This window comes from Rana temporaria, chromosome 7 (genome assembly GCF_905171775.1).
Source record: "Rana temporaria chromosome 7, aRanTem1.1, whole genome shotgun sequence".
In the NCBI taxonomy this organism is placed as follows: Eukaryota; Metazoa; Chordata; class Amphibia; order Anura; family Ranidae; genus Rana; species Rana temporaria.
The window spans coordinates 9,304,808-9,330,288 of NC_053495.1; the positions used below are offsets into that span (position 1 = coordinate 9,304,808).

The 25,481-nt window shown below is 48.6% G+C and overlaps 2 protein-coding genes across 2 annotated transcripts in view; one reads left to right on the forward strand and one right to left on the reverse strand.

Annotated features, from left to right (window-relative positions):
• Nucleotides 1-387: 387 nt before the first annotated feature.
• On the reverse strand, nt 388-18,587 carry SEC13 (SEC13 homolog, nuclear pore and COPII coat complex component). Its single transcript, XM_040358847.1, has 9 exons — nt 18,446-18,587; nt 12,650-12,694; nt 10,866-10,981; nt 8,423-8,574; nt 7,385-7,518; nt 5,586-5,719; nt 2,794-2,914; nt 2,346-2,492; nt 388-736 (listed from the first exon to the last, which is right to left on the reverse strand). Exons 1-9 carry the CDS (start codon nt 18,446-18,448, stop codon nt 626-628), a joined length of 963 nt encoding a protein of 320 aa, XP_040214781.1. The 5' UTR covers nt 18,449-18,587; the 3' UTR covers nt 388-625.
• Nucleotides 18,588-22,030: 3,443 nt separating this feature from the next.
• Nucleotides 22,031-25,481, forward strand: part of LOC120945019 (cullin-associated NEDD8-dissociated protein 1-like) — a 37,019-nt gene continuing 33,568 nt past the window's right edge. The window contains exon 1 of the mRNA XM_040358848.1: nt 22,031-22,199. Coding sequence (XP_040214782.1) covers nt 22,132-22,199 — 68 coding nt within the window. The 5' untranslated portion in view covers nt 22,031-22,131. The remainder of the gene's footprint in view (nt 22,200-25,481) is intronic.

Consider the following 25,481-nt stretch of genomic DNA (forward strand, 5'->3'; position numbering starts at 1 on the left):
CTAAAATCTCTGGAGTTTTACATCAAAAGCATGTCGGTTTCGGACATATCAGGGAAAGATGTAAAAAAAAAAAAAAAACACAGATCTTTACATACTGTCCCTGGTTTTACTGAGCCTGGCAACCCTGATGGGGCCCCCTAGTGGCATGGGGCCCTTGGACAGTGCCCGAGTGACTCAATTGTCAGTCCGCCCCTGCCCCCCCATGAATAAAAGTAAGCAAACAAAAATGGCTGCCGCAACGCCAACATTGCCTGCCAGACTATGCACGTTCTGTGGAGAAAATAGAGAATATCGCCTCACGTATTCCAATAGGTGAGGTTTGAGAAGCATCAAGGTGGCCGGTTACACAAGTATTAAACTAATGCCTCTTTTGTATCAATTATTAGCTTTTAATTGCCCTGGAAGCAGCACGTTCTGAAAAAACAAACAAAAAAACTGCTTTGGAAGTAAAGTCCTGTATTTCTTTAGGAGGCCACATGAGGGCGCTGCAGTTCAATATGACAGGGCAGGCGGTAATAAAGAAGTATGTGCAACTTGTCCTGGTGGGATTCAGACTCTCTGATAAAATCAGCCCAAGGGGAGGGGGTCTCGTAGTAGAAACTGATCATCCAGATGAACCGACACATCACTGCTCGTTCTGCTGGCCCTCTGTCACGGCGGACACTGCGCCTTGTCCCTTGTTAACGTCACTGATGCAAGCCCATAGGCCGTCCGCGGACTCCTTCCACAGAGTCACCTAAGAAAACAAAAGCAGGATAACGCTTTCAATAAAGAAAAAAAAAAAACAAGATGGAAAACTGGATTTAAAAACAGACCTATGTGACCACGAGATTCCCCGGAAAAGGAAGAGAATTTAATCAGGACTCATTCCCTTCAGAGATCACATGACTAAGGTTTCAGTCACATGACCAGAACTGGAGAAACCTGAAACTGGACAGCATCCCCTGAAGAAGCCAGATATATTGGGCGAAACATGTTGGAAAGTTTACCTTTTAGGGCTGTCTTGATAACATTGTGTTAAACTGTATTTGACAATCGTTATGAATGAATGACTTGTATAGCGCAGCCGCTACTCACCACAGTTCCCGGCATGCCACGCTCACCGTATCTCTGTGCGGAAGTGGTCTCTGCAAAGTCGGAAACAGCTGGTCCAATACTGATGAGCCGGGGGAGGAGGAGAGCGGCCCGGGGAGACTCCGGTGAGAGAGGGGCTCCCGATCTATTCAAAAATGGCGCAGAGGGGCGCCATTACGTTACTGCGCATGCGCCGCCCGGCCCAACACATACGATCTTTCCCGAGCCTGGCCGGCTTCGGAACGGCGCATGCGCAGTTGCATGGTCGGCTCGCGGCCATCTTTTTTAAGGGCACCCGATGCCCATAACGGACAGCCCGAAAAGGGGTTAAATTTACGGGCTGTCCGTAAATTGACGTACGGTTGGCAACACAGATATCGCTTCACATGCAAACTGAATCGCCTCTACTGCCGCTTGTTCCTCATCATTACCCCTCCAGTCCCCAGATCACCAATCATCAGGGAGCCAGCTTACATGAGGAAGTCCTGCCTCTACCAAGATGGCAGGGAGAATAAAGGTCAATTCCCGGTGGCCTGTAGTTTACCCTCTGCCTGCATTTTTTATGGGAACAGCTTCAAAAAGGTAAAAGGTCCTATTTAAAGTGATTGTAAACACCTTTTTAAAACTTTTTATAGCCTTACCTATAGGTACTGTAAATATCTCCTAAACGTGGGCCGTTTAGGAGATATTTACCTTGTAGTGCGCCAACGTCATCGGCACATGCGCTGTGAAGTAACGGCCCTCTGCGCTGTTTGTTACCGAGCGAGTGCCGTGACTGGCAGGTCCAGTGCGCATGCGCAGGAGTGACGTCATGCGGCTCCAGCCAGTCACACAACCAGAGTCCGCGGCGCCGGAAGGAAGAGGGGCGAAGATGGATGCGGCCTGCAGCGGTGACAGCACAGGCTTCATTTCCAGGCAAGTGTCACATAATGGGCCAGTATGCGATGCATACTGGTCCATTATGCTTTTACTTTGCAGGGAACAAAAGAGGAAGTAAAACCCATCAGGGTTTACTTCCTCTTTAACCACTTAAGACCCGGACCAAAATGCAGCTAAAGGACCTGGCCATTTTTTGCGATTCGGCACTGCGTCGCTTTAACTGACAATTGCGCGGTCGTGCGATGTGGCTCCCAAACAAAATTGGCATCCTTTTTTTCCCACAAATAAAGCTTTCTTTTGGTGGTATTTGATCACCTCTGCGGTTTTTATTTTTTGCGCTACAAACAAAAATAGAGCGACAACTGTGTGTGTGCCAGGACCTGGATACCCACCTTGTTATCTCCTCCAGACACAGCCAGGATATTGGCGGTGATGGACCAGCTCACGTGCCAGACGACATCATTGAATTTGTGCAGCAATTTGGGGTTCCAGCTGTTGGTGGCGGGATCGTCACAAGTCCAGATGTAAACTCTTCCGTCCTGCAAGGAAGATACAGCAACACTTGTTAGAGGAGTCAGAGATTGCAATGAATATGAAGAACTGGCTGGCCTAGCATTATGCCTTTGGGTTGAAATGCGTCAGGTGGGGGGGGGGGGGGGCTGGAGTCATATCTTGCAGGGGAAAATGTCTGTGACCTATCTGGTGCAAAAAAACACAGCAGAGGGCGGCTTATGTGTTTGTATGCCTGGGGGTGGGAAGGCGTACCCCGGGGGGTCTGTGCACCCCTGTGCCTGGAGCGGTGTCATTTACACACACAAATACATTGGCTGATGGTTTTACCTGAGAGCAGCTGGCGATTGTGCTTGTGGGAAGACCAATAGAGGGAGCCCAGGCCACATCCCGTACCCAATCACTGTGTGCTTCCAGTTTCTGATCCTCCTTCCACTGACCGTCCTCTTCCCTAGAGAAAGCATCAAATGTAAAGTCCAAGCAGCAAAAGGGTATTTTCAGCAATCTCTACAACTCCCAGCTACAATCTGTCACTCCGTGTAAAGCAATAGAATCCTGTGAATTGAAAGTGGTTGTAAACATTCGATTAAAAATAAAAAACATGTTACACTTATGAAAACAAGTAAAAAGTGCGCTGTCACCAAAAACTTAAAGCGGATGTTCCGCCAAAAAAAAAATATTAAAAGCCAGCAGCTACAAATACTGCAGCTGCTGACTTTTAATATTAGGACACTTACCTGTCCTGGAGTCCAGCGCCGACCGCAGCAGAGGACGAGCGATCGCTCGTCACCCTGCTGCTCCCCCCTCCATCCACGCTGAGGGAACCAGGAAGTGAAGCGCTGCGGCTTCACTGCCCGGTTCCCTACGGCGCATGCGCGAGTCGCGCCCGCCGATTGGCTCCCGCTTTGTGCTGGGAGCCGAGTGTTCCCAGCACACAAGGGGGGGGGGGGGGGAGCGACGGGATGTGACGCAATGCCCGTCTTTAGACAGGTATCTGCACCCCCCTGAAAGGTGTCAAATGTGACACCGGAGGGGGGGGAGGGTTCCGATCAGCGGGACTTCACTTTAGGGTGGAGAACCGCTTTAAAGGGGTTGTAAAGGTACAATTATTTTTCCTAAATAGCTTCCTTTACCTTAGTGCAGTCCTCCTTCACTTACCTCATCCTTCCATTTTGCTTTTAAATGTCCTTATTTCTTCTGAGAAATCCTCACTTCCTGTTCTTCTGTCTATAACTCCACAACTACCAAGGTTATACATTTTATAAGCCTATATATTGAAGTCTGGCGTCAGCGCACTTCTCACTTGTTTTCATTATTATTGCATCCCAGGAATTTTTTTTTAGTGCAGCAGTCCTTTCAACATATTGGCCAAGTGCAACCCTTCAAAACATACAAACATTTTATACTTACCTGCTGTACAAAACCATTGCACAGAGCAGCCCCGATCCTCTTCTATTGGGGTCCCCCACCGCCACTCCATGCCCCTTCTCTTCATCGGGTGCCCCCCTCCCACGGAAATCCGATTCATTTGTGTCTCACACACTCTCCCTCCCGGACACTGCAGCTCACAGTGGGAGTGGTTTCAGCAGCAGAAGCAGTGCAGAAAACAGTGTGCGGGACTAGGTGTGGGCCGGTGTCGGTGGACAAACTACAAGTTGGTAAATCAGCAGTGACAATACTGATAGCCACGCCCCAGCAACATCTTCTCCTCCCACTATAGTACAAGTAGGCTCCGCCTACACAAGAGTGACAACAGTGCCCTGAATTGAGCAGAAGGGCAGGATTGTTGCCTCTTTGTCACTGGAAGTTGCATTAGGTGGACTTCACTGGCAGAATCAACAGGTATTTGCGGGACTTTGACATTGTACTGTTCTATTGGATGGTCAGAGATTGGGTATACCCTGCTGGAGATGGTCAGAGAATGGAGACATATTACAAGTGTAATTGAAAGCTAGAAATACGATGCAGTAGATTGTTAGGCCTCATACACACGATCGGATTTCCATCGGACAAATCCGTGGATTTTTTTTTCCGAAGGGCTTTGGCCGTGAACTTGTTCTGCATACAGACGGCACCTTTTTGGCAACTTCTGCTAATGTTGGCTGATGGTTAGCATTGGTTCGGAGCATGCGTGTTTGTACTTTGGATTTTAATCCCAACGTATTTGTGTACACACGATCGGATAACCCAAAACAAAACACATTTGTTCTCGGACAATTCGAGAGCATGACCATCCAACATTTGTTGTCGGAAATTCCAACAACAATTGTCCGATGGAGCGTACAGACGGTTGGATTACCCGAAAAAAAACTTCCACCACACAATTGTTGTCGGGATATCGATCGTGTGTACGGGCCTTTAGAGATTAGGTAAAGGTTACATGAAACTGATAGAGATCACAGTCTTTGCAGCCCATTTACAAAACAATGCTCCCACTACTGGCTGCTGGAAACTGAGGGCCACACCATAATAAAGTACTGAAGGGCCACAAGCTGGGCACCACAGATCTAAGACAACCTTAAAGCGGGAGTTCACCCGAAAAAAAAAATTTAACATTAGATTGAGGCTCATTTTGTGAAGGGGAATCGGGTGTTTTTTTTCGAAGCAGTACTTACCGTTTTAGAGAGCGATCTTTTCCGCCGCTTCCGGGTATGGGTCTTCGGGACTGGGCATTCCTATTTGATTGGCAGGCTTCCGACAGGCGCATACATCGTGCCATGAGTAGCCGAAAGTCGGTGCGGCTCTATACGGCGCCTGCGCACCGACGTTCGGCTACTTTCGGAAAATCGTGACGCGATGTATGTGACCATCGGAAGCCTGTCAATCAAGTAGGAACGCCCAGTCCCGCAGTCCATACCCGGAAGCGGCGGAGAAGATCGCTCTCTAAAACGGTAAGTACGGCTTCGATTGTAAAAAAAACACCCGATTCCCCTTCACAAAACGAGCCTCAATCTAATGTTAAAAAAAAAGGTTTTTGGGTGAACCTCCACTTTAATGCTGGCATGTTGTACCAATACAGGATAAGAAGGCCTCAAAGAAGGCTTTCAATAATTTTCTGGGAAACATCTAGGATTTTAATAAAAAACAAACATTAAAACAAGGTTAGGGTGGCCATGACCTACCTCCAGATCTTTACCAGATTGTCGCAGCCCCCAGAGACAAACCTCTTGATGTAATTGGGCCTCGGTCCAGACGGCTGATCCACCAGACTGCCAGGGACCACAGAGGGAGCCCAGCTCACAGCATTACACCCGATCTATAGAGGAACACAAATCAGAGACTCTGCATGAAGTACAATGTATCTCCAGAATATATCTATTATTATTCTCTCTGGAGAAGAGACGCTTGAGAGGGGATATGATTTCAATTTACAAATACCGTACTGGTGACCCCACAATAGGGATAAAACTTTTTCGCGGAAGGGAGTTTAACAAGACAAGTGGCCACTTATTAAAATTAGAAGAAAAGAGGTTTAACCATAAACTACATAGAGGGTTCTTTACTGTAAAAGCAGACAGGATGTGGAATTCCCTTCCACAGGCGGTGGTCTCAGCGGGGGGCATGGTTTCAAAAAACTATTAGGCCGCGTACACACGATCAGTCCATCCGATGAGAATGGTCCGCAGGATCGTTGTCATCGGTTGACCGATGAAGCTGACTGATGGTCTGATGTGCCTACACTCCATAGGTTAAATAACCGATCGTGTCAGAACGCGGTGACGTAAAACACAACGACGTGCTGAAAAAAACGAAGTTCAATGCTTCCAAGCATGCGTCGATTTGATTCTGAGCATGCGTGGATTTTTAACCGATGGTCGTGCGTATTAACGATCGGTTTTGACCCGGTTAGGCGTCCATCGGTTAAATTTTAAAAGCAAGTTCTCATTTTTTCGACCGAAGGTTAACTGACCGATGGCGCCCACACACGATCGGTTTGGACCGATCGTGTGTACGCGGCCTTAGAAAAACACCTGAGCGACCGCAACATACAGGGATATACAATGTAATATTGACATATAATCACACACATAGGTTGGACTTGATGGACTTGTGTCTATTTTCAACCTCGCCTGCTATGTTACTATGTAATACAGTGGAACCTTGGATTACAAGCATAATCCGTTCCAGGAGAACGCTCTTAATCCAAAGCACTCGTATAGCAAAGCGAGTTTCCCCATTGAAGTCAATGGAAACGAAAATAATTTGTTCCGCATCGACTTCTATGGGATGCAATGTCGCATACGGCCAGAGGTGGGGGGGGGGGGGGGCACCGGAGAGCCTCGGAAATGGCCGAAAACAGCTTGGCAAACCTCGGAGAGACTTCGTTCCTGCCGGCCATCCAACCTTCTGGCTGGTCCTGTCCTGTGTATAACAGCATCACATGAGGCCATTTGAACTGCTGCCCAGGGCTGCCTAATGAGAGGGTACACCTGGGCACTGCCCAGGGGCCCCCAGCTGCATGGGGGGCCCCTGCACGTTCCCCAAAACAGCTAGTCCTTGAGTCCACGCTGCCCCGAAATTGGGGGACCCATGATGGCACCGAGAGTGATAGATGCACAGGGGAGGCAGTCTGCCTCCTACCTACTTGAAGTCTGTTTACCTGCACTGTCAGCATTGTAGGGGCCCCAGAGCATTACTTTGCCCAGAGGCCCATGATGCTATTAAGACGGCCCTGCTGCTGCTGCCCTGACATCTTTATCTGCTGCCTCTGGAGTTGCAGCAAAGCTTTTTAAATGCAAGTGTGACGCTACAATAAAGTGCCGTTTTGATTACCGATTATTCGCCCCGGTTGCGGTTCCTTTGGCAGTAAAGTAAAAGCTTCAAAGTGTTTCTAACTAGGAAATAAATGTTCAAAACTTTCACACTGAATGACACACGATTATACAGACCGTTCCATGAGAATTATATTTTTGGCCCTTACCGTGTGTGCATTGGTGATCTTTTTGACATCCCAGGGGCCGTCCCCTGTATAGGTGAGGAGGGATATGGCGCCATCTGAACTGCCGCAAGCCAACAACAATCCAAAGTCATGGGGGGCCCAACACACAGAGTTCACTGGACGGGAGAAAAGAGAGCATTTCAAGACGTGTCTGATCACCAGCAAATGATTTCATCACGAGGCATTTTCTACGGTGAAAAGGGGACCCCTTACTCCTTACTTCAGTGGTGGTCACACTTATGAGCTAAAGGGGGCCCTCAAACGCAGCCACAGACATCAAAGAGCCGAAATTAATGTTCAATATACAGTATGTAATGCATGATAGAAACTGCAGACCCAATAGAGGAGATGAGGGTCAGAGAGTGTGGAGGGGATGAGGGTCAGAGAGTGTGGAGGGGATGAGGGTCAGAGAGTGTGGAGGGGATGAGGGTCAGAGAGTGTGGAGGGGATGAGGGTCAGAGAGTGTGGAGGGGATGAGGGTCAGAGAGTGTGGAGGGGATGAGGGTCAGAGAGTGTGGAGGGGATGAGGGTCAGAGAGTGTGGAGGGGATGAGGGTCAGAGAGTGTGGAGGGGATGCATTGTTGGCTGGGGATATGCTGCAGAAGACAAATACCAAACTAGGAATATGTTACATAAGGCTATAGGAGATCAATGCCATTACCTTAATCAATGTTCCCAATACAGACTGCTGAGGTCAATTGGTTCCTCTAGATTTTAGTTAGGGGTATCAGAGTAAAGGGGGCTGAATACAAGTGAACTGGTCACACTCTTCACATATTTGTATAAAATTTGGAAAACTATTTATAATTTTCTTTCCACCTCACAATTATGTGTCACTTTGTGTTGGTCTATCACATAAAATCTCAATAAAATATTAATTTACGTTTTTGGTGTAGCATGACAAAGTGTGGAAAATTTCAAGGGGTATGAATACTTTTTCAAGGCACTGTAGGCGTCTTCACTCTTTAGGACTGAAAGCAAAGAACAGAAATCGCGCTCATTGTTGTGGGACGGAAGTACCTGACGAATCGTGCCCGGTGTATTCGTACGTCTTCTCCCAGGTGCCATTTTCCTCTTTCCATATGACGACCTTTCTGTCGTAAGAGCAGGACGCCAGGATGTTTCCGTACATCGGGTGAGCCCAGGCCACCTGCCAGACTGGACCTTCATGTCTGAAACACACAAATCAGACTTCTGAGATAACTTTTTAATAGAAGATGCTGCATCAGTGAAATATAGGAAGTAGGTTACCTTATATTAAAGTGACGCTAAACGTTCCTTTTTTTTTTTCCCTTCTTTAAAATAACAAACATGTCATACATACCTGCTCTGTGCAATTGTTTTTGCACAGAGCAGCCCCCGGTCCTCCTTTCTCAAGCCCCCTGAAGGTGCTCCTTCCCCTCACTAAGTGCCCCCATAGAAAGAAGCATGCTATGGGGGGCACTCGTGTGTGCTCGTTCCCAAGCCCCACTCTGTGTCCATAAGACACACAGAGCATGGCTCTGCCCGCCCCCCACTCCTTCGTCAATGGCTGTGACTGACAGAAGCAGGAGCCAATAGCTCTCACTGCTGTCTCTGAGGCAATGAAGAGGGAGAGCGCCTCGGCTCTTGTGTGCATTGCTGGACTGAGATTGGGATCAAGTAAGAATTGGGGGGTGTTGGGGCTGGGGGAGGGTGCCGCATACAGAAGGTTTTTCACCTATATGGGTAAGCCGATATACTGACAGCGTGCCGGGGGACCAGCAAGGCTTCAGCGATCTACTGATCCCTGGTGCAATTCTTTATAGGCTCCTGCAACAGAAAATAATAAATGCAATTTTTTTACCTGCAAAAAGTCAATATTTTATTTTTTTTTTGAAGTGAACCTATCCTATAAATATGGAGTTTGGATCACCAGGTGGAAATCATATTTCTAGGAGACTCCAGTAACGAGATCTTGCCATTGTTTCTGGTTACACTCCTAACCAAACTGTGCATGATCTCACCCTCCTGTTACATTCCACAGAAAACAATATAAAATCCAGCAGGAATTGCGAGAACCCCTCATAATGGGCACAGCAAGTGTACAGACCCAGGAACTCAGCACAGGGATGGTGGGAACCCCTCATAATGGGCACATCAGGTGTACAGACCCGGGAACTCAGCGTCAAGATGGTGGAGGCCCTGTGCTGGGCACAGCAAGTGTGTAAAGCCAGGAACTCAGCATAGGGATGGTGGGAACCCCTCATAATGGGCACATCAGGTGTACAGACCCGGGAACTCAGCGTCAAGATGGTGGAGGCCCTGTGCTGGGCACAGCAAGTGTGTAAAGCCAGGAACTCAGCATAGGGATGGTGGGAACCCCTCATAATGGGCACAACAGGTGTACAGACAAGGGAACTCAGCACAGGGATGGTGGGAACCCCTCATAATGGGCACAGCAGGTGTCCAGACCTGAGAACTCAGCGCAGTGTTCCCACCAATAGAGTCCCAGAGAGATGGAAGAGATTGTCTGGGTTTTTCCAGCATCTATCAAACATTAAACCAGTTTTATCTTTACCGACACCCTTTACATATATTATATTGCAGATTACAAATTGTAAAGGAGGACGACACAAAACAGAGCCAGGAGGTGGCAGGGTTGGCGGCGGAGCAGTGGCACTGGGTTGGTAGAACGGTAAGCTGTGAACCATATTGTGATATCTTTCATAAATCCCAGCAGAAGAGTACGTGGTGGGAAAGTGGAACTGCAATAAGATGTGCATTGCTTACATACATACTTCATCTATACTTATTGATTTATTTAGGAGTTTGTCTGAAATTGCTCTTTAAAAAAAGACTAGGGGTGCAACGGATCAAAAAACTCACGGTTCGGATCGTTCCTCAGATCAGGAGTCACAGATCGGATCGGCAAAAAATAAAAAATCTCCCCCACTGTAATATCCACATCTCTCCCCCCCCCCCCCCACCAACTACCCCCTCGGTGCAGACACCCCCCATCCTCTCAGTACAGAGACCCCCCCCCTCTCCTCTCAGTACAGAGACCCCCCCTCCAGGTAGTACCAACAGACACTCCCCCCCCCCCTCAGGTAGTACAGACACTCCCCGAGCGGTGTGTCCCACGAGTGTGGGCTCCTCTTCTGTGGGTGTAAACAGAGGAGGGCCTCCGCCGGGTGTACCAGGATGGCCGCGGCTCCGGAGCTAGGCCGAAGCCTTTCCTAATGTTATTCCTGCGGCTCCGGAGGTAGGCCGAAGCCCTGGACATTACGTTAGGAAAGGTTGCGGCTTCGGCCTAGCTCCGGAGCCGTGGCCGTAACATTAGGAAAGGCCGCGGCTTCGGCCTAGCTCCGGAGCCGTGGCAATCCGCGAATCAGTGTGTTCCGATCCGAAGGGGGTGACCCGTTCGGATCACGGGTCAACTGTGATCCGTTGCACCCCTAAAAAAGACTCATAACCTAAAAACACTTCATTGCCTCTTTCTTACCCCCGCAGATCAGCGATTAGGATCTGTCCTCCATTCTTCACGTCAAAGATCTTAACCGATCTGTCGGAGGAGCATGTGGCCAGGCGCGTCCCATAATAATCCATCTGCGCATCATGCTAAAGAAATAAGGGAACACAGAGTTTGAAATAACTTGTTCAACTTTATAAAACAATATCAAAATATGCTGTTACAAACATTTGTGAAACATTCAAATGTAAATAGCTTCCTTTACCTTAGTGCAGTCCTCCTTCACTTACCTCATCCTTCCATTTTGCTTTTAAATGTCCTTATTTCTTCTGAGAAATCCTCACTTCCTGTTCTTCTGTCTGTAACTCCACACAGTAATGCGAGGCTTTCTCCCTGGTGTGGAGTGTCGTGCTCGCCCCCCTCCCTTGGACTACAGGAGAGTCAGGACGCTTTCTACGTTGCAGATAGAGAAAGGAGCTGTGTGTTAGTGGGCGTCCTGACTCTCTAGTAGTCCAAGGGAGGGGGCGAGCACGACACTCCACACCAGGGAGAAAGCCTTGCATTACTGTGTGGAGTTACAGACAGAAGAACAGGAAGTGAGGATTTCTCAGAAGAAATAAGGACATTTAAAAGCAAAATGGAAGGAAGAGGTAAGTGAAGGAGGACTGCACTAAGGGAAAGGAAGCTATTTAGGGAATTTTTTTTTTTACCTTTACAACCCCTTTAAGGTGAAAAAACACCTGGCAATCCCGGCCCCCCCCATTTTTTACCATTTTTTGAGCCAGTTCAACCTGCTCTGCATGTCCCCCGGTGTCCTCTTCTCCATGGAGTCTCTGTGTTGATTGAATAAATTGATAGCAGTGCAGCCATTGGCTCCCGCTGCTGTCAATCAAATCCAATGACGCCGGGGCCAACTCATACACTCGGCAGCTATGGAAGCCGAGTGTCCATTTGTGCATTCACACCTGAGCGTTTTGTCACCTGAAGCGTGAAGCTCCAAAACGCTAGAGGGGAAAAAATACATTATTCTCTATGGAGATGGTTCACATCTCCACGGGCGGATTTGGGCGTTTTAGAATGTTTGTATTCCCATAGAAAGTAATGGAAACGCTAGATTCAAGTGTCTAGCGCGACAACGAGCGTTTCTACGGGCGTTTTGACGCTTTAATCAATAGAACATTTCACTCAGGCAGAAGATAAAAAAAATCTACAAACATAGCAACAAGTGATGAAAAGATGATAATTTTTCCTATTGGCTAAAATAAAAAACGCCAAAGTTCAAAAATGCAAACGCGTAAATACGCACGACAAAACGCCGGAAAAAACTACCAAAAACGCTACGCTCAGGTGTGAATGCAGCCTTATACCTAAAGCATTTAGAGGTCGAAAAAAAAGACGCACCAGACGCCCCTAAAAGCAGCATTTTTATCGCTCAGTTTGCACCCTGCATTAGCTGCATTGATAAACCCAACAAGCCGTGTCTCCCTGCACTCATTCGCCTCGATTCCCCCCCCCCCTTCATAGCTTGAGTGCCAAAGGAACGAGAATAAATGGCACAACAAGCCTATGCCAGGACCTCTAAAAGCAACAGCCACATATCCATTAGACGCAATCTACTCTGTAAGAGATAAGGCGGCCATTGTGTAAACACGTCATTCTATATGCACACATGCCACGGGGTGAAGGTGGTGTCCAGTCATCTCCCTCCACATTCCCGGACCGTCACATAAACCGGGATCCTTCGTAATCTTCACCTAACAACACAACTCACTGAAAAGATAAAACATTAGAGATAAAATACCGGATTTACTACTTACAATCATATCCTCGTGTGAGGTGTCCACGGTGTTTATTACAGATACCTGTGAAGAAAGAAAAAAGCACGGTCAGCCTTCCATGAAGAGATTGCAGCAATCACACTTCTGTCAGATAAGGATAGGTGTACATTACACGTATGATGGAGACCTGATCAGTGACCTCTCAAGCTGCCCATACACGTGACAATTTATTACAGCAATCAAAGATATGGAATGGCAGTTCTGATTGACCACAAGGAGATGGGATTGAAGTTGCCCCAATCCCACCCCATTTAAATTCCATTTTAAAGTAGATCTATAATCAAAATGTAAACTCATATTATTTTTCACATTGTATTCCCATAATTTCTACCCTACTCCGTGAAGATCCCCCCACACATTTACTTCCTCACATTCCATGCCTTGTGAGTAGGCACTGCTGTGTCACACATTTCCCAGAGCCGGCGTTTCGTCACATTAGGCGACCCGTCAGATTTTGTAGTGGAAGTGACGCTCCGCCATCTTGGTACACCCCGCACTCGTCCACAGTAAGGATACAGTGAGAAGGCAGCAAGCGGATATCTTGTTACACCCACCAGAGTTTTGCATCTCACACTTATTGTTAAAGCGATTCCACAAATGGAACGTCCGCTTTTCGGAATCCCCTCCCCTCCGGTGTCACATTTGGCACCTTTCAGGGGTTGGGGGGGGGCAGATACCTGGGTAATACAGGTATTTTCTCCCACTTCTGGACATAGATAGCCGAGCCACCCGCGGCTATCTACTCCACGCCCGGAGCCTCCTCCCCCCCGCTGTCTTCTGGGAGACACAGGTCCCAGAAGACAGCAGAGACCAGTGGGATCCCACAGGGCGAGTCGCGCATGCGCAGTAAGGAAGCAGGCTGTGAAGCTGCAAGGCTTCACTTCCTAATTCCCTTACTGAAGATGGTGGCGGCAGCACCGGGAGCTGAGGGACAGATCGGCTTCAGGTAAGGACATTGCGGGCGCCAAGGACAGGTAAGTGTCCATATGTTAAAAGACAGCAGCTACAGTATTTGTAGCTGCTGACTTTATAAAAAAAACAAATGACAGAACTCTGCTTTAAAAGTAAATTCAGCTTATATAGTGAAATACAGTATTTAACCTCTTTTTAAAGATAATTATCTCGGTAACGGCAGCAGCTGCTGCCACAACCGAGATATCCATCTCTTCAGTGGGCGGGCGTGTAAACGATAACGGCGGTCTCCGCGTTCGGTGGCGGGAGAGGGCCCCCCCTCCCGCCGCTCTCCCACGCCCTCCGCCACTTACCGGAGCCGTCGGTAGCGGCGGAGGCGATCGGATGCTGCTGCCTGATCAGTGAGGACTCGAGTGAGAGCAAGATGGCCCCCACCCGTCCTCATAGCATTGCTGGGCGGAAGTGACGTCAAAACGTCAGTCCCGCCCAGCGTCTTAAAGAGACAATTTTTTTGTTGTCATTTTTTTAAATGACAAAATTTCCATTTTTTTTTTTTTGCATTTAAGTCTAAATATGAGATGTGATGTCTTTTTGACCCCAGATCTCATATATAAGAGGACCTGTCATGCTTTTTTCTATTATAAGGGATGTTTACATTCCTTGTGATAGGAATAAAAGTGATACATTTTTTTATTTCAGTGTAAAAAATTATAAAATCAATAAAAATAAATAAGAAAACAAAAAAAAATTTTTTTAAAGCGCCCCGTCCCGACGAGCTCTTTAAGCGTGACATGTTGGGTATCATTTTACTCGGCGTAACATTATCTTTCACAATATATAAAAAAATTGGGCCAAATTTATTGTTGTCTTATTTTTTAATTAAAAAAAAGTGAATTTTTTCCAAAAAAAAAATGCGCTTGTAAGACCGCTGCGCAAATACGGTGTGACAAAAAGTATTGCAATGATCGCCATTTTATTCTCTAGGGTGTTAGAAAATATATATAATGTTTGGGGGTTTTAAGTAATTTTCTAGCAAAAAAAAATGTTTTAGTCTTGTAAACGCCGAATATGAAAAACACGTTCTGTCCTTAAGTGGTTAAATATCCATCTGAATATTTAGACGTCAAATTTTAAAAGCAGCAGCAAATCTGTCGATCTTGCAGGTTTGCTAATCTAATAGAACACGCAACATCTAAACATTCTGATGGATTTCATCAAATAAACTCAGTTTAAAGTTAAAAATAAGTGTGAAATGTGAGACTCCGGTGGGTGCAACAAGATGTCCGCTTACCGCCTTCACACTGTATCCTTACTGTGGATGAGTGCGAGGTGTAGCAAGATGGTGGCGACAGAACGTCACTTCCGTTCCAAAATCTGACGGCTCGCCTAATCCGACGAAAAAAAACCCCGCCTTCTGAACTACAGAGGTGCGGAGAGGAGGCGTTTCATCAGATTTGGCGACACGTCAGAAGTGATGTTTCGTCTCCACCATGTTGCTACACCCCGCACTCCTCCATAGTAAGGATAGGGGGGGGGAGCGGACATCTTGTTACACCCACCAGAGTTTTGAATTTTACACTTTATTTTTAAACAGTAAAGTGAGTTTATATAGTGAAATACAGTACTTAGAAGTCCATCTGACTGGTTACATGTTCAATTTTAACCACTTAAGACCTGGCCAGTTTTTGCGATTCGGCACTGCGTCGCTTTAACTGACAATTGCGCGGTCATGCGACGTGGCTCCCAAACAAAATTGGCGTCCTTTTTTCCCCACAAATAGAGCTTTCTTTTGGTGGTATTTGATCACCTCTGCGGTTTTTAGTTTTTGCGCTATAAACAAAAATAGAGCGACAATTTTGAAAAAAAATGCAATATTTTTTACTTTTTTCTATAATAAATATCCCCCAAAAATATATAAAACATTATTTTTTTTCCCTCAGTTTAGGCCGATACGTATTCTTCTACATATTTTTGGTAAAAAAAAAACAAAAAAACACAATAAGCGTTTATCGATTGGTTTGCGCCAAATTTATAGCGTTTACAAAAAAGGGGATAGTTTTATTGCATTTTTATAAAAAAAAAAATTTTTTTACTACTAATGGCAGCGATCAGCGATTTTCTTTCGTGACTGCGACATTATGGCGAACACTTCGGACAATTTTGACACATTTTTGGGACCACTGTCATTTTCACAGCAAAAAATGCATTTAAAATGCACTGATTACTGTGAAAATGACAGTTGCAGTTTGGGAGTTAACCACAAGGGGGCGCTGAAGGGGTTATGTGTGATCTCAAGTGTGTTTACAACTGTAGGGGAATGTGGCTGTAGGTGTGACATCATCGATTGTGATTCCCTATAAAAGGGATCACACGATCGATGACTCCACAAGTGAAGAACGGGGAAGCTGTGTTTACATGCAGCTCTCCCTGTTCTTCAGCTCCGGGGACCGATCGCGGAACTCCAGCGGCGGGCGGGTCCGCGAGTCCCGCGGTCACGGAGCTTCGGACCGGGTCGGGCCCGCGGCTGGGCACTTAAAGAGGACGTGCCTGTTCGTGCTTGTGCCCAGCCGTGCCATTCTGCCGACGTATATGGGCAGGAGGCGGTCCGGAAGCGGTTAAGCTAGTGCATTGTTGGTTCACTTACCTTTTCCTTCCATTTCCCTTCTAAATTTTTTTTTTTGTCTGAATTTCTCACTTCCTGTTTCTCCTCAGTAAGCTTGCCCCCATCATCTGAGCCTTTCTGGTTGGGGGGGGGGGGTAGTGAGCATGCTCGCCCCCTCCCTTGGGACTACATCCCTGCGGGGAGGCGCTGTGAGGAATGTAGTCCCAAAGGAGGGGGCGAGCACACTCACTAACCCCCAGCCAGAACGGCTCGGATGATGGGGGGCAAGCTTACTGAGGAGGAACAGGAAGTGAGAAATTCAGACAAAGAAGAAAAAAAGAAACACATATTGAAGGAAAAGGTAAGTGAACCAGCAATGCACGAGCTTAAAAGAAACCAATTTAGAAAATAAAAAACCAACCTTTACAACGCCTTTGATCTGCATGTACAATACAGGAAGTGTTTTGTTATTCCTGTACAACATGTGCAAATAATAGCTGTTGATCCTGCCTGAAAATTCAGAGTGATCCTGTGCCCCCCGCACACGTCCCGGGATCCCTCAAAGAGCCCATTTAGGCCCCTCACAGTTCCTACCTGGGAACAACAAGTCCATCCTACCTCCCCCACCAGTTAACTGGTTGTCGACCGCCGCATATACGTCCACAGAATGGCACGTACAGGCATATGGGCGTACATGTACGTCCCCGCCTTTCCGCGGGTCCGATCGGGACCCCCCCCCCCGGTACACGTGGCGGTCGATAACCCGCGGGGAGCGATCCGGGACGACGGCGCGGCTATTCGTTTCTAGCCGCCCCCTCGCGATCACTCCCCGGAGCTGAAGAACGGGGAGAGCCGTATGTAAACACGGCTTCCCCATGCTTCACTGTGGCGGCGCATCGATCGAGTGATCCCTTTTATAGGGAGACTCGATCGATGACGTCGGTCCTACAGCCACACCCCCCATCAGTTGTAAACACACACTAGGTGAAATGTTACAGCGCCCCCTGTGGTTAACTCCCAAACTGCAACTGTCATTTTCACAATAAACAATGCAATTTAAATGCATTTTTTGCTGTGAAAATGACAATGGTCCCAAAAATGTGTCAAAATTGTCCGAAGTGACCGCCATAATGTCGCAGTCACGAAAAAAAATCGCTGATCGCCGCCATAAGTAGTAAAAAAAAAAATTATAAAAATGCAAAAAAACTATCCCCTATTTTGTAAACGCTATAAATTTTGCGCCGCAAACCAATCGATAAACGCTTATTGCGATTTTTTTTTACCAAAAATATGTAGAAGAATACGTATCGGCCTAAACTGAGGAAAAAATATAATTTTATATATGTTTTTGGGGGATATTTATTATAGCAAAAAGGAAAAAATATATCATTTATTTCAAAATTGTCGCTCTATTTTTGTTTATAGCGCAAAAAATAAAAACCGCAGAGGTGATCAAATACCACCAAAAGAAAGCTCTATTTGTGGGGGAAAAAAGGACGCCAATTGTGTTTGGGAGCCACGTCGCACGACCACGCAATTGTCTGTTAAAGCGACGCAGTGCCGAATCGCAAAACCTGGCCTGGGCATTTAGCAACAAAATGGTCCGGGGCTTAAGTGGTAAAAAGGGCCCCAGCGAGAGGGACAGGAAGGGGTTGATAAAATACTGGGAAATGTGTTTACCGGTCACTTCCCCGTGCCGAGTCGGTGATGGGGCAAGTATAGGTCCTCATCGGGGGACTATGACTCGGTGCTGGGAACCCGACAGACTATACTTGCAGTGATGGGGAACCTTGGCACCCCAGATGTTTTGGAACTACATTTCCCATGATGCTCCCCTACACTGCAGTGTAGGGTAGCATCATGGGAAATGTAGTTCCAAAACATCTGGGGTGCCAAGGACTGCCATTCCTGGACTATAGGGTCCGTATACTAAAGACTTACAGGGGACACCGCGACATCTCAGGGCCACAGCAGTGTCACCAACACAGCTCAGAAGACCCCCAGGAGGCGTGCCGGTGAACAGTCCCACATACAGGACCCCAAGAGCCATGGGAACCAACCACCAATCAGCTTCCACCTGTCATTTGTACAGCCCAGGGTTTGGAGAGGAGAGATGGAATCTGATTGGTGGCAAAAGTCAACAAGAAAATAGAGCACATAGGGAAGCCATAATGTGTTAGAGAGATCCAACCAATCACATCTCCAGAGGAAAGGTGGGTGGGTGAGGGGTCGGGAGGTAAGTGACAGGTCGGTGTACTCACCATGCTGGCGGCTCTCCTCTTCTCAGACGTGGCAACTCCCGGCTTCAGGCTCCGCTTAGCGACACTTCCGGTGAGAGCACAGCCGCTTCCGTTCCGGGCGGGACCAGTGGCTGGAGAGAATGGTTCCGCCCTTACCTCAGCACACAGCCGGACTGCTTATACTGACACACCGATCAATAAACAGAGAAACATCGCATTAGATCTTCTCTCCATTGATATAATAACCCCATTTTAATGATGTAACTCTCTTCACAGCCCCCCCTATTACCCCTCACAGCCCCCCCCCCATTACTCCCCTCCAATGGTATAATCCTCCTTCACAGCCCCCTCCAATGGTATAACCCCCCTCACAGCCCCCACTACCCTCTTTCAATGGTATAATCCCCTCTCACAGCCCCATATTACACCCCTCCCCCCCCAACAACCTCCATTATTCCCTCCCCTCCAATGGATTAACCCACCTCACAGTCTCTGTTACCACCCCCTCCAATTATATGTTCCTCCTCACAGCCCCCCATTACCCCCTCCAATAGTATAGCCCCCCTATTACCCCTAACAGCCCCCATTACTCCCCTCCAATGGTATAATCTCCCCTCACAGCCCCCATTACCCTCTCCAATGTTATAACCCCCCCCCCTCACAGCCCCCACTACCCCCTTCCAATGGTATAATCCCCCCTCACAGCCCCCTATTACCCCCCCCCCCCGCAACAACCTCCATTGTCCCCCTCCAATGGATTAACCCACCTCACAGTCTCTGTTACCACCCCCTCCAATTATATGTTTCTCCTCACAGCCCCCCATTACCCCCTCCAATGGTATAACCCCCTATTACCCCTAACAGCCCCCATTACTCCCCTCCAATGGTATAACCCCCTATTCCCCCCACCTCTATAAATAGTAACACCCCCCCCCCCCCCACCACACACACAGCCCCCATTTTCCATCTCCATTGGATTACCCCCACCAATGGCATGTCCCTCCTCACAGCCCCCCATTACCCCCCTTAATTGGTATAACCCCTTATTACCCCCCCATCCCTTGAAATTGTATACCTCCCCCCACACACACAGAGCCCCCATTACCACCCTCTAAAGGATAACCCACCTCACTCTGTTACCACACCCTCCAATGGTATGTTCCTCCTCACAGCCCCCATTAACCCCTCCAGTGGTATAAACCCCCCCCTCCTTACAGCCCCCACTACCCCCTGCAATGATATAACCCTCCCTTACAGCCCTCATTACCCCCTCCAATGTTATAACTCTCCCTTACAGCCCCCATTACTCCCTCCTCTTGGCATACCCCCCTCACAGCCCCCTAATTACCCCCACCACTTGAAATTATATAACCCCCTCACAACCCCCACACCTGGAAATAGTATGAGCCCCCCCCCCTCACACACACAGCCCTCATTATCCCTCTCCATTGGATTAACCTACCTCACAGCCCCCATTACCACCCCCTATAATAGTATATCCCTCCTCACAGCCCCCACTACCAACCCCTCTAATGGTATATCCCACCTCACAGCCCCCATTACCACCCCCTCTAATGGTATATCCCACCTCACAGCCCCCATTACCACCCCCTCAAATGGTATATCCCACCTCACAGCCCCCATTACCACCCCCTCTAATGGTATATCCCACCTCACAGCCCCCATTACCACCCCCTCCTAAAAAAAGAGAGTGAGAGTTTGCCAGGAAGAGAGGGGGGTGAGCCATAAGAGGGCCAATGAGAGCTGCAGAGCTGGAGGTGTGTCTGTGTAAATCCAGGAAGTGAACAGGAAGCAGCTTCAGCTGCCCACAGTTAAAATGGCCGCAGCCAGACTCAGTGGAGGGAGATTTCTGCAGCATTTTTGGCAAGTACAGAATCACAGTATCTATAAAATAATATGCAAAGTAGTTGTAGGGAAGCTTCAGAATGGCAAAGATGTTTTTATTACAAATTATGTGAGCAGACTGCAGTTCCTCTTTAAGAAAAAAATCCCTTTAACCACTTGAGACCGCGCTATTGACAAAAGACGTCAACAGCGCGGCTCTCAGGTGCCAACTGGACATCTTTGGACGTCATTTGAAAGCATTACCCGCGCGCGCCACTGGGGGGCGCGCAGCGGGTAAACACTGTCCCGGCGCATAGCTGGGGACCCGATTGCGTGTACCTGGCGGCCGCGATGTCCGCCGGGTACACGCGATCGTCGGTAAGACAGCAGGGACGTGGAGCTCTGTGTGTAATGATGGGGTGTAAACACAGAGCTCCACGTGCTGTCAGAGGAGAGGAGACCGATCTGTGTCCCTTGTACATAGGGACACAGCATCGGTCACCTCCCCCAGTCACCCCCCTCCCCCCCACAGTTAGAACACACCCAGGATACACATTTAACCCCTTCTTCACCCCCTAGTGTTAACCCCTTCCCTGCCAGTCACATTTATACAGTAATTAGTGCATTTTTATAGCACTGATCGCTGTATAAATGTGAATGGCGCCAAATTTGTGTCAAAAGTGTCCGATACGTCCGCCGCAATATGGCAGTCCCAATAAAATTCGCAGATCGCCGCCATTACTAGTAAAAAAAAAAATAATAAAAAAAATATCATAATTCTGTCCCCTATTTTGTAGGCGCTATAACTTTTGCGCAAACCAGTCGCTTATTGCGATTTTTTTTTTTTTTTACAAAAATACGTCGAAAAATGCGTATCGGCCTTAACTGAGAAAAAAAATATTTTTTTTAAAAAAAAAATTGGGATATTTATTATAGCAACAAGTAAAAAAAATATATATTTTTTTTAAATTGTCGCTCTTTTTTTGTTTATAGCGCAAAAAAAAAAAATCGCAGAGGTGATCAAATACCACCAAAATAAAGCTCTATTTGTGGGGAAAAAAGGACGTCAATTTTGTTTGGGAGCCACGTCGCACGACCGCGCAATTGTCAGTTAAAGCGACGCAGTGCCGTAAGCTGAAATTTCGCCTGGGAACGAAGGGGGTTTATGTGCCCAGTAAGCAAGTGGTTAATCTGCCCCAGGTTCGGAGGTGACGTCGGCGGTCGCTCCGGTCCTTCAACAGCATAGAGCCAAATGGGGGCGATCTTGCCATCACTCTGCTTCCTGCCGCATCGGATTGGTTGCGAGCTAAGCATTGGAATTGACCGGGAAGCGACTGCAGGGGTGCACCTCTCCCCGCCGCCTATTAAAGTGATCTTGCTGCAAATCTGCCGCTGGGAACTCTTTTATCTGAAAGCCGGCCACCTGACTGAACAAAATATATATATATACCGGGGTTATGGCAGATAGCTGGAGGTTCAACCCAAAAGCAGAAAAGCAAAAAATAAATAAAAATCCAAAATTGAGTTCTGCTTTAAAAAAATAAGTGAAATAAAAGTGATACCATGACTCTGAGTTGGCCCCTTATTGGTGGGCCCCCTGGGGATGCCGGGCGGACGCTGTATTACAGGAGAGCCACCAGCAGAGGTCTTTCCTGGGACGCTCACCCATCTATTTATATCCACAGCTGTGTCAGGTTTTCCAGCGACTTCTAAAGAATGGACAGCAGACGATAGCCCCCTCCACCCCCCTCCACCCCCGAGGCGTGTCACTGCCACCGCCATATCGTCCCAGGCTTGGGGGTCACCAGCAGCGTGCGACCCTCTCTAAGCCTGTCCGGTGTGCCGGCTTCACCGTCATCACCATGAGCAACGTCTCCTATCACATCTCCAGCCTGCTGGAGAAAATGACGTCCAGCGACAAGGACTTCAGGTGAGATGAAGGTAGTGGGGGGCCGACGTGTGGACTGGCATGGGGGGGCCGACATGTGGACTGGCATGGGGGGCTGACATGTGGACTGGCGTGGGAAGCCGACGTGTGGACTGGCGTGAGGGGCCGATGTGTGGACTGGCGTGGGGGGCCGAAGTGTGGACTGGCACCGGGATCCGACATGTGGACTGGTGTGGGGGAGCTGACGTGTGGACTGGCGTGGGAGTGCGATGTGTGGACTGGCATGGAGGGCTGACATGTGGACTGGCGTAGGAAGCCGACGTGTGGACTGGCGTGGTGGGCCGAAGTGTGAACTGGCGCGGGGGTCCGACATGTGGACTGGCGTGGGGGGCCGAAGTGTGGACTGGCACGGGGATCCGACATGTGGACTGGTGTGGGGGAGCTGACGTGTGGACAGGCGTGGGAGTGCGATGTGTGGACTGGCGTGGGGGGCCGAAGTGTGGACTGGCACGGGGGTCCGACATGTGGACTGGTGTGGGGGAGCTGACGTGTGGACTGGCGTGGGAGTCCGATGTGTGGACTGGCATGGAGGGCTGACATGTGGGCTGGCGTGGGAAGCCGACGTGTGGACTGGCGTGGGGGGCCGAAGTGTGAACTGGCGCGGGGGTCCGACATGTGGACTGGCGCGGGGGGGCTGACGTATGGACTGGCATGGGGGGCCGATGTGTGGACTGGCGTGGGGGGCCGATGTGTGGACTGGCGTGGGAGGGCCAATATGTAGACTGGCGTGGGGGGCCGACGTGTGGACTGGCATGGGGGGCCGACAGACCGGTGCTGAAGTCCGTTGCAAGCCGTACAGATTTACTTTTCTGGTTGCGAAAGGAAAGTTGAAGAACAGTTGAGTTTATTTTCTAACTTTACGGCACGCCAAATATATCAGAAAATATATTTTCTGTCCATCAGGGTCGGGCCAAGGGATAGGCAGAAGAGACCTTCACCTTGGGCACCTCAGCGGAAAGGGGCACAAAAAGGGCAGGATCTGCAACCTATGCCGCTAAGAAATGGAAGAACACTTTAGCATTGGTGACCCCCCATTAAGGAGATCTTCCCTTACTTCCTGTCCTTGTGACACCCTTATAAGAAGTTGTCACAGAGATCGGGAGTCACACACAGCAATTAAAACATTTGCCAACCCTTCCTCTTTGCTATTGAAAATGTGTTTTTGCTATTGTCGGTGTCCCCATGGGAGGGATTTCACATCACTTCCTGTTCTGACAGGAGGTGAGAAATATCACCCTTTGGGGAGACACACAGCAATAAAATCTGACAGAGGTTTTAACACTATCCAATCAGGGCCGGGCCAAGGGGTAGGCAGAAGAGACTTTTGCCTTAGGCACCTCAGCAGAAGAGGGATACAAAAAAAGGGCAGAACCTGCAACCTATGCCACTAAGGAATGGAGGAACATTTTAGCATTGGTGACCCCCATTAAGGAGATCATCCCTTACTTCCTGTCCTTGTGACACCCTTACAAGAAGTTGTCACAGAGATCGGGAGGCACAGACAGCAATTAAAACATTGCCAACCCTTTCCTCTGCGGTATTGAAAATGTGTTTTTGCTGTTGTCGGTGTCCCCGTGGGAGATATTTCACATCACTTCCTGTTCTGACAGGAGGTAAGAAATCTCACCCTTTGGGGAGACACACAGCAATAAAATATGACAGAGGTTTTAACTTTATCCAAAAAACAAAATAAAAAGTTTTTGCTGAAGTTTGGGTTTGTTATGTTAAAAAAAGAAAAAGAAAAAACTTGTCCTGGCACTGGTCAGTGACCCCATTAGGAAGATCTATTCTTACTTCCTGTCTTTGTGACACCCGTAGAAGAAGTGCAGAGAGCCGTGGTCACCGTGATAAGAAGGTACAGATAGCAATTAAAAAAAACATTGTCAGCCCTTCCCCTGCTTTATTTAAAATGTGTTTTTGCCATTGATGGTGTCCCCGTGAGAGGGATTTCCCATCACTTCCTGTCCTGACAGAGGTTTTAACACGATCCAAAAACTAAATTAAACAATGTTTGCATGAGTTTGGATGTGTTATGCTGATTTTTGGTGCCAGAAAGCATTCCTTGTTGTGGGGGGATGGGGTTGGTGCTAGAAACCAATATAACCCCAGATATTACTTTGTAAAAGTAGCAGTGACATCATCAATGTGCTGTGCATAGCCTGCTGTGGGAGCGACCCAGCAAGCCCTACCCACTACAGGAGGGGGCGGAGACAAGACTGGTCACTATGCACAAGAAGAGAGAGCAGAGAACTGGGAGGGGCCAGCAGACCCCACCCACTACAAAAAAAATACAGGAGGGGGCGGAGACAAGACCAGTCACCCTAAACAAGGAGAGAGAATAGCAGAGCACTGGGAGGGGCCAGCAGACCCCACCCACTACAGAAAAATACAGGAGGGGGCGGAGACAAGACCAGTCACCCTAAACAAGGAGAGAGAATGGCAGAGCACTGGGGGGGGCAGCAGACCCCACCCACTACCGAAAACTACAGGAGGGGGCGGAGACAAGACCAGTCACCCTAAACAAGGAGAGAGGAGAGCAGAGCACTGGGAGGGGCCAGCAGACCCCACCCACTACGGAAAACTACAGGAGGGGGCGGAGATAAGACTGGTCACCCTGCACAAGGAGAAAGAGCAGAGCACTGGGAGGGGCCCAGCAGACCCCACCCACTGCAGAAAACTACAGGAGGGGGCGGAGACAAGACCAGTCACCCTAAACAAGGAGAGAGAATGGCAGAGCACTGGGAGGGGCCAGCAGACCCCACCCACTACAGAAAACTACAGGAGGGGGGCGGCGATAAGACCGGTCACCCTGCACAAGGAGAGAGAGTAGAGCACTGGGAGGGGCCCAGCAGACCCCACCCACTACAGAAAACTACAGGAGGGGGCGGAGACAAGACCAGTCACCCTAAACAAGGAGAGAGAATAGCAGAGCACTGGGAGGGGCCCCGCAGACCCCACCCACTACAGAAAACTACAGGAGGGGCGGAGACAAGACCACTCACCCTAAATAAGGAGAGAGAATGGCAGAGAACTGGGAGGGGCCAGCAGACCCCACCCATTGCAGAAGACTACAGGAGAGGGTGGAGACAAGACTAGTCACCCTAAACAAGGAGAGAGAATAGCACAGCACTGGGAGGGGCCAGCAGACCCCACTCACTACAGGAGGGGGCAGAAGACAAGACCAGTCCCCCTGCACAACAAGAGAGAGTAGAGCACTGGGAGGGGCCCATCAGACCCCACCCACTCCAGAGGACTACAGGAGGG

Excerpts from the sequence above, each read along its gene's own strand:
- SEC13 (XM_040358847.1), bottom strand. Across the intron at positions 5,720-7,384 it reads AGATCACCAATGCACACACG|ATCGGGTGTAATGCTGTGAG; the intron begins GTAAGGGCCAAA and ends GTTCCTCTATAG. Across the intron at positions 737-2,345 it reads TGTCTGGAGGAGATAACAAG|GTGACTCTGTGGAAGGAGTC; the intron begins GTGGGTATCCAG and ends TTGTTTTCTTAG.